The sequence below is a fragment of the Biomphalaria glabrata genome, chromosome 9 (assembly GCF_947242115.1).
Source record: "Biomphalaria glabrata chromosome 9, xgBioGlab47.1, whole genome shotgun sequence".
Taxonomy (NCBI): Eukaryota; Metazoa; Mollusca; class Gastropoda; family Planorbidae; genus Biomphalaria; species Biomphalaria glabrata.
Genome location: NC_074719.1, coordinates 38,441,388 through 38,449,810, shown reverse-complemented (window position 1 = coordinate 38,449,810; position 8,423 = coordinate 38,441,388). Strand labels below are relative to the sequence as shown.

The 8,423-nt window shown below is 37.8% G+C and overlaps 1 protein-coding gene across 1 annotated transcript in view; it reads right to left on the bottom strand.

Moving 5' to 3' along the window:
* Positions 1-1,260: 1,260 nt before the first annotated feature.
* Positions 1,261-8,423, bottom strand: part of LOC106061438 (uncharacterized) — a 34,907-nt gene continuing 27,744 nt past the window's right edge. The window contains exon 2 of the mRNA XM_056042734.1: positions 1,261-2,267. Within this exon, the coding sequence (XP_055898709.1) occupies positions 1,830-2,267 (438 nt within the window). The 3' untranslated portion in view covers positions 1,261-1,829. The remainder of the gene's footprint in view (positions 2,268-8,423) is intronic.

Below are 8,423 nucleotides of genomic sequence, written 5' to 3'. Positions count from 1 at the left end.
ACCTCATGATGATCTGCTATATATTGTCAAAAAACGCAAACTAAATCTCTATGGCCCTATCACAAGGTCCTCAGGTATGGCGAAAACCCGTCAGGTGTGTGGTGCCCCAGTGGTCCAACAGACTAAGGGTTACGTGAAGGGGAAGGAATAACTTCTATGGATGATACCATGATAATGACCTCGCCTAGTGTCTCCATATACCATGATAATGACCTCGCCTAGTGTCTCCATATCCCATGATAATAACCTCGCCTAGTCTCCATATACCATGATAATGACCTCGCCTAGTGTCTCCATATACCATGATAATGACCTCGCCTAGTGTCTCCATATACCACCTTCAACACACTGCGTACTCTTCATGTATTTGGCAAATTGGAATTTACACTGGGATCTTTGTATCTGCAGGCTAATGTTCTATGCTGTACTAAATGTTTGTTCCAAGTTTGACATGTTTAGGAGTAAAAAAAATAATCTACTTCCTAGTCCAAACCTTCTGCAGCACGTTGGGGGGATGGCATTGGTCAGGGTATGAACCCTGGACTATTGAGACAACTGAACGACAGACCAGCGCACATACCGCACGACCAGACATCCATCCAATACATTACAGTAAAAAATAATAAATCAAATAGCAAACTGAATACAATAAAAAAAAAAAGAAAATTAATTAGCTACCTATAACTGAAGAAAAAGTTGGTTTCATTATAGACCTCTATCTGATCTGTTCTATTGTGCGTAGTAAAGTGAGAGCATGGGTTACTGTTCAGATTTACAAGCTATTTTATTTTTTAAATGATTTACTCATATTTTTGTTTTCGAGGACACAAGAGTTACACTGCTCGCTTTAAGTACATTCAGAACCGGTAATGTATTGGTTTATCATTGATTTCTAAGTGAACAGAACTTAATCGGATACTTTTAAAGGGGTGCATAAAAAAACAACAACATCAAAACAACAACAAGGGGTAGGTGTAGATATGGAATGAAATGGGCTGGCTGGACTGTCGCGTGGATTTAGCGATGGTCCCGGGTTCAAACCCTGCCCGCTCCCATCCCTCGTCGTTCTGCGGGAGGTTTGGACTAGGAAGTAAACTATCGTCAACTCTGAAGGAACATCCGAAACATGTAAAACATTTTACAAACAATGATGGTATAAAACCGAAAATTAGGGCATCAAGTAAATACAGTGCATTCCGATCATTTGTTCACACGAACATTCAGTGAGACCATACTATAAAACAGCCAAGAAGAATGAAGTCTATATACTGACCATCTTTTATTAAACAAGTTATGACCAGTTTAGCTTTCAGTGAAATGTAGTCTGTATAACACGTCTATCCCTCACCCAGAATCAATACAAATATATTTTGTTCCGAATCAATTTTAACTTTTTGTTTCAATGAGAAGCAGACGACTTTATTATGCTTTTTTTTTTTTTTTTTTTGTAACCATTTCTTAAAGCAAGTTCCACGCTGCCCTTCTATGTAAGGATAATGAAATTATCTTCACCACGGGAAAGTGGAAAGAGTTTTCGTTTCGTTTCTTTTTTTTCTCTGCTTAGTTCAATTATTTCACATTAAAATCAGTTCAAATTTCTCAGCCAATAAATTTCATTGAAGCAGTTTTGTTGCCAAATTTCTGAGGTCGTCGCACTAAAATCTTTGAAATGGGAACAATAAACTCACTGTATTAAATGACATTTAAAAAAAAAGTGCAATTGATGTAAGGTAGTTTGAAAGAAATCAACACATTTTTTTTGATGCTAACAATCTTAAATTAATTAATGTTTTAAGGGGGGAAATGAAAAAGGACTTTGGAACAAGTATTTATGTACTCCTCCCGTAGCGTAAGAGTGTCGCTCCGTTGTTCTCCATCTTTCTGTTGGGGACGAGCTTTGTTCCGAAAGTGGCAAACCTCGGCTGGACACTCACGCGGCTCCATGACCTCTTCTCCGGCTGCCTCCACTGGAGTTTGCTGGCCGCGTCCGACAGGAAGTCTGCGATCTCCATGTCGGTCAGGCCTCTGTATCTGAAGGCCTGGCCAAGGAGCTTAAACAAAATGGGGTCCCGGGCTTGTCCCAGGGAGTTCACACTGTCCAGCAGGGCCAGCGGCTGTGTGTAGCTGGTTTGCCCGTCCAGTTCCCGATCTGTTCCATCCTGAGGTGTCAGGTCATTGTCTTCTATCCCAGGCGATGTACTGTCCTGAACTTGAAAGGCAGCACTTTTGTCACAGATCAAAATCAGTCCACAAATAAAAAGTGCAACCTGTAAAAGAAAAAAAAAAAGCGGGGTTTTAGTTCTTTAAGAAGAACAAACAAAACAAAATAACTTCTGTAGCTTAACGAAATAGACCCAAACTATTTTTTAGCTTGATACCGGTACTTGGTCTTCTTCTTGTCAGGATTTGACCTCTTACATCCAGTAGCTAATGGAAGGTAGACCTTAGCTAGTGAAACGTTTAGCTATATTATCTAGGGCCGTAGCGTCAAACCTTTTCCCGCCTGAGGCTATATAAAATTTACATTCATCATCTAGGGAGTGGCATGAAACCTTTTCCCGCCTAGGGCTATACTAATTTAGATGCATTATCTAGGGCCGTGGCGTCAAACCTTTTCCCACCTCAGGCTATATAAATTTAGATGCATCATCTAGGGCCGTGGTGTCAGACCTTTTCCCACATGGGGCTATATAAAATTTAGATGCATCATCTAGGGCAGTGGTGTGGTGTCAAACCTTTTCCCGCATGGGGCGATACTGATTTAGATGCATCATTTAGGGCAGTGGCGTCAAACTTTTCCCACCTCAGGGTATATAAATTTAGATGCATCATATAGGGCAGTGGCGTCAAACCTTTTTCCGCCTGGGGCTATATAAATTTAGATGCATCATTTCGGTCAGTGGCGTCAAACTTTTTCCGCCTGGGGCTATATAAATTTAGATGAATCATCTAGTACAGTGGCGTCAAACCTTTTCCCGACTGGGGCTATATAAATTTAGATGCATCATCTAGTACAGTGGCGTGGAACCCTTTTGCGCCTGGGGCTATATAAATTTAGACCATGCAGTAATAAAGTGGCTAGTTATTGTCAGGGCACAAAATGCCGATCTCTAAAGCTAAGAAAATGCCCGACAAGCCAGGAAGTAGGCCCTACCCTACAAATAAAAATGACTGTATGAAGATTGTGGACTAGGCCTACACTGTTGTTTCCCTTTCATGAACATCCATCAGACCATGCCGGCAATGCAAACATAAGAACATTATTTCAGACAGAAATTTATTTTTTTCATTCAGGCAAGTGGGTAGTTCACCGCATAGTTTTTTGCACTATAGGAGGCTTTTTGGCCAGAGTCTTGTTTGGCCTCTTGCTATAGTAAAAGAACCACCAGCTCGCTTGTGTGGGCTCCTTCGAGGCGGAGCGCTCGTCCTCCTACCTGCGCGGCGGGATTCCACGGGCAGGACGCCACATCTATTAGAATCGTTACTGAACTCCAACATAGATGAGGTTGCGTGTCAATGTGTTATGCACCAGGAAGCCCATTGACTCAGACTTCAGCCTGCTTTTCTTTCTTGGTCTGCTCCCATAGCCTTTGATCATCCAAGATCATCTGCAAGGCAGCAGGTGTTTTATTCCTAGATGAATTACTATCCTTAGTTTACGAGTTTCATCTACCCGGGTTTAGAGTTTAAGCGCCCTATACTCGCTTTTTGCAATCATTACCCTGGATTTTTGAGATGTTTTAAGTGAATATCCTAACCTCACAACAATGTATCTTACATGCATCAACGCTGCAAATTCATTTCGCTCTTTTAATTATTATAAATCTCGCTCTTCTAATTATAGGCCTACTGTGTTCCTATTGTGATTATTTTAATGTAAGATGAAAGAAAACATTTTTCTATAATTTTTTTCCGCGGTAGCAAAACGCAGGAATATAACAAGTAGAAATCTAAATACCGCGCTAAAAAAAAGTCACATAAACATTTTTAAAACGTGGTTTCTTAAAGCAAAAAAAAAAATAAAAAAAAAATGCAATAATAGCTTCACGTTTCGTTATCTTGCAATCAGTTGAATTGCTTGTTTACACGGCATCTTTTCTTTATATTGTCTTTTCTAAAGCTCTTAGCTGAAAAACATTCAAATTAAAAAAAAAAAAAGGATATTGAGTTTAATACACAGCATCAGGAAATTCACGCAAGTGTTCCTGAAGTTTATGTGAAAACAGAAAAAAAAAAAGATTTTGTTAAAAAAATAATGTAGAAGTAAAGTGTGTGTGTGTGGGGGGGGGGGGGGTTCTGAGAGAGATGAGACGAGGAGCCATTTTCTCAATTTCCAAACTTCCGCTTTGCTCCATTTTGTCCGATAATTATGTATGCAGTAAAATATCCAATCTCTAGGCTCATCGTTTAGGCCTATTTGTCTTTCTTCCGTTAGGAAGGAAATTTACGATCATTATAATCCTTGTACTTAACTTTCAATGGAACATTGAATGGGTTTCCGAATTATTATCCCAAAAAGGTGTCAGATCACCGACCTATCAAAGCGTAACCCTATTATGCAAGTGTAACATTCCACGTTGGCCTATATTCATTTCAATGTCTTTCTACTATACAGAAGCTTAAATAACAATCATTTAGAGGAGTTTGAGGGTTATATATAAATGTAGATAGATAGATAGATAGATAGATAGATAGATAGATAGATAGATAGATAGATAGATAGATAGATAGATAGGTAGGTAGGTAGGTAGGTAGGTAGACAGACAGACAGACAGACAGACAGACAGACAGGTAGGTGGATGGATGGATGGATGGATGGATAGATAGATAGATAAACAGACAGACAGACAGGTAGATAGATAGATAGATAGATAGATAGATAGATAGATAGATAGATAGATAGATAGATAGATAGATAGATAGATAGATAGATAGATAGATAGACAAACAGAGCTGTTCATACGTGCACGCTGTATTGAGCCGCTAACAGAATGCTGCCTCCACAATGTGCGATGTTCCTGAGGATCTGCTTGGCGGAAGAGACAAGAACTAGCAAGCCCTTTCTTCTTCTTTACCACCTTCAACACACTGCGTACCTTGCAAGCCAGCTGTTGGCTATGGTTCTCTTTTGGCCTATCTTTTACTTCCATTAGACATGAAAACAGTACATACACTCGATACACATACACTAGAATGACTAGATACACATACATTAGATGATGCAATTAATGTAACATCAAACAAGATTTTCTAGGCGGTGTTTCGGGCAATTTATAAGTTGTATACACTCTTAGGGACTCCAGTATTGCCAGAAATCTTTTTGCCTAATTGTAAAAAGAATTTGCAATGCTAACGTTGGTAGTATTCTACTGGCGACTAGCAGGGCCTCGGCATTAAGTCTAAGTGGTCGCAGACAATCGTGTTTTAAATAAGTATTGTGTATGTGTGAGTTATTATATCCATCGTTGGTAGATTGTAGCTCTTGGCTCCTGATATTCGTGCAGAAATAGTCAAAAAATTTTTGTCTACTTGCATAGCGAACCCACCGGGACCACCTCTGAGTTTGTGTGATATTCCTAACTCTCTTTGTACTCTTTTTTTTTCTTCCTCATACTATGTGCTTTATATTCTACTTTTTTTGCTTATTTACTTGTAACATTCAAAACCTTTATTGTCAAGTTTATCACCCCCTTCCTGTATAGCGGACCAATCGGGGGCCACCTTTGAGTTTGTACGATATTCTAAACTCTCTTTGTATTTTTTTCCCTTCCCCTTACTATTTGCTTTATATTCTACTTTTTTTTGTTTATTTACTTGTAACATTCAAAACCTTTATTGTCTAGTTTTATGTCCCCCCCCCCCGGGTCAAAGAGTTGCTGGCCTTGCCCGGGTTGCTGCCCTTGTCCAACTGTTGTCACCCCTGTTTTTCTTTTATCTCTAAGTTTGCATTTAGTTTTATGAAAATAGAAAAAAATATTTTTTTTAAAAGAGAGAATACTGGCATGACCAGACTTTATAAATCTCCAAGGAGCTGAGATCAACCTCTCTGCAAAGTGAAGGCCAAGAAGTTACGTTGGCAGAGATAATGGAGTTACCTCCCCTTCCATGCGATCAGTGTCCAACTTAAGAGCATAAGAACATTCACCGCTTTCATCTCTTTCATGTTTCAAGGAAGATTGCAAGTTTGTATGGAATAAACGGCACTAGAGAACTATGACTTTTCAAGCACTATACATGAGCTTTACAATTTTTACAACTCTCTTCGTCTGTCTGTCTGTCTGTATGGTAAAAAGTTTAAACATGTTTTTTTCTGATTTCCCATTCTCAGATCAAGTTAAAACTTGATATATATATATATATATATATATATATATATATATTAATTTATCAAAACGTAATGATGGGGACTAAATCCGTATATATATATATATATATATATATATATATATATATATATATATATATATATATATATATATATATATATATAAATATGGATTTAGTCCCCTTTTTACGTTTTGAGAAATTAATACGCGTACTCTTAGTGACGCTTAGTTAGTCTAGCTATTTGGACCTGCAGCCCAATGATCGTACATCAACACATATTCAGTGCTATTACGGTAGACAAAATTCAATCAAAGTAACAAAAAAATTGTTCTAGCAAGAAAAATATAAAAAAATACTTTAAAAAAAAAACAAAGTTTATATTTAGTGTAATTGTATCAATTGGTTTGGATTAGTCAAGTCATTGTATGTGTAACTGACCTAGAGATATAAATCTGTGCGATAGAACTATTTTTATTTTTACCAATTATTTTTATTTAGCTTTTTGCTTTCTCAGTGCGCTATGCTCCTATTACTCCTATCACTTGGGTATCTTGGTGAATGTTTACATGATCGTTTTTTAAATGTATACAAAAAATGTTTACTCAGGGCTCAAGATTCCTCAAGGGGACTAATTCAACTTTTACCACCACATCTGTCAAGTACGATTTCTTTGCCTTGTTCAAAACATCAAACAATTAATTACCATTGGATTAATTAATTAACTAACTGGTTTGTTTTTTTTTAATATCGGTTCTTGTATTGTCAGGTAAAAGAAATAATTGTGCAAAATTTCGGCTTGATCCGAGATTTTGTGTCGGAGAAATAACTTTTTACCAGACAGACTGAGTTGATATAAGCTTTGTAAAAATATACAAGCAGTATTGAGAAAGAACATTCAATGTATAGAATTAGTTCATCTGTTGTTGCACGTATCGAAATGTGTGGCTGAGTGAAAAAAAAAACGCTTATCTCCCTTGCAAGGTTATGTTTGCTGAGCGCCCAAAGCCATCACGGAAATAGTCTGCTAAATATTCTCTTCACCCATTGGTCCACTAAAGAAAACCATGTCGCACTGAAAGTAATCATCTTCGCTTTTAAAGTAACGTCCGTAATTTATAAGATAAGAGTTAGAAAATTGCCCTATGCAGAAGCAAAACAAAAAACAAAACCAAAAAAAAAAAACAAGTCAATTGAATACGTATTGGTACACTCTAGCACAGAAGTACCTAGTCTACTCCTCAGTTTAGGGCCTTAGAAATTCTCCTACCGCAACCATAAATAACGTTAGTCCTGCCGGAACCGAGACTTTCGCACTTCCTTATGCACTTTGGGAAAGAAGGTTAAAGTGGCCTCATAATGGCCCCTCACGGGATGAAAATTGCCCTCGGGTCGTAGGTTTGGCATTACTGACTTCTACAACAATCTGAAGGGTATTTAGTAATATTTAGGTTCACAGTCAACAATAAGCAAACAACTACCATTAGCGTCAAGGCAGAAAATCACTTCTTAGTCTCTTAAATGAGTGCAGCTTTGATCACGATATTTATGTTCAAACAGTTTTGAAACGAAGCTTCTTGTATTCACAACCATTCAGTCTTCTCATACCGATGTACATAAAGCAGTGATGCCCAACCTAATTCGACCTGCGGTCCATTTTAATTTCCGACACTCGTGTCGCGGGCCACATGACCGAAAATGTACAAAAAAACGAAGTGAAATTGACATGAAACAATTTTATTAGAAACTTGTGGATCACATTACTGTAAGGTAACTGAGCTGTTTATTTTCTGCGTGTGTCCAGCGTGTGGAAAGGTCATGTCCGATGTGTGTGTGTGTGTTCATAGTATTAAAGGAATGTCGTGTGAGATGTGTTTGTGCTCGTTCACTGTCTACTGCAAACTTGTCGAATAGATAGATAGATTTTTTTAGATAGATAATTTTTACTGATCTAATCAAATGGAAATTCAGTTTGACTACAATTGACAACCTCAGCGTAATAATAACAATATAGATGCAAATACGAACAACATTCACACATGAAACACATACACATTCACAACCAGCGCTTTATAAATTAGACTTCTATGTACTTCTCG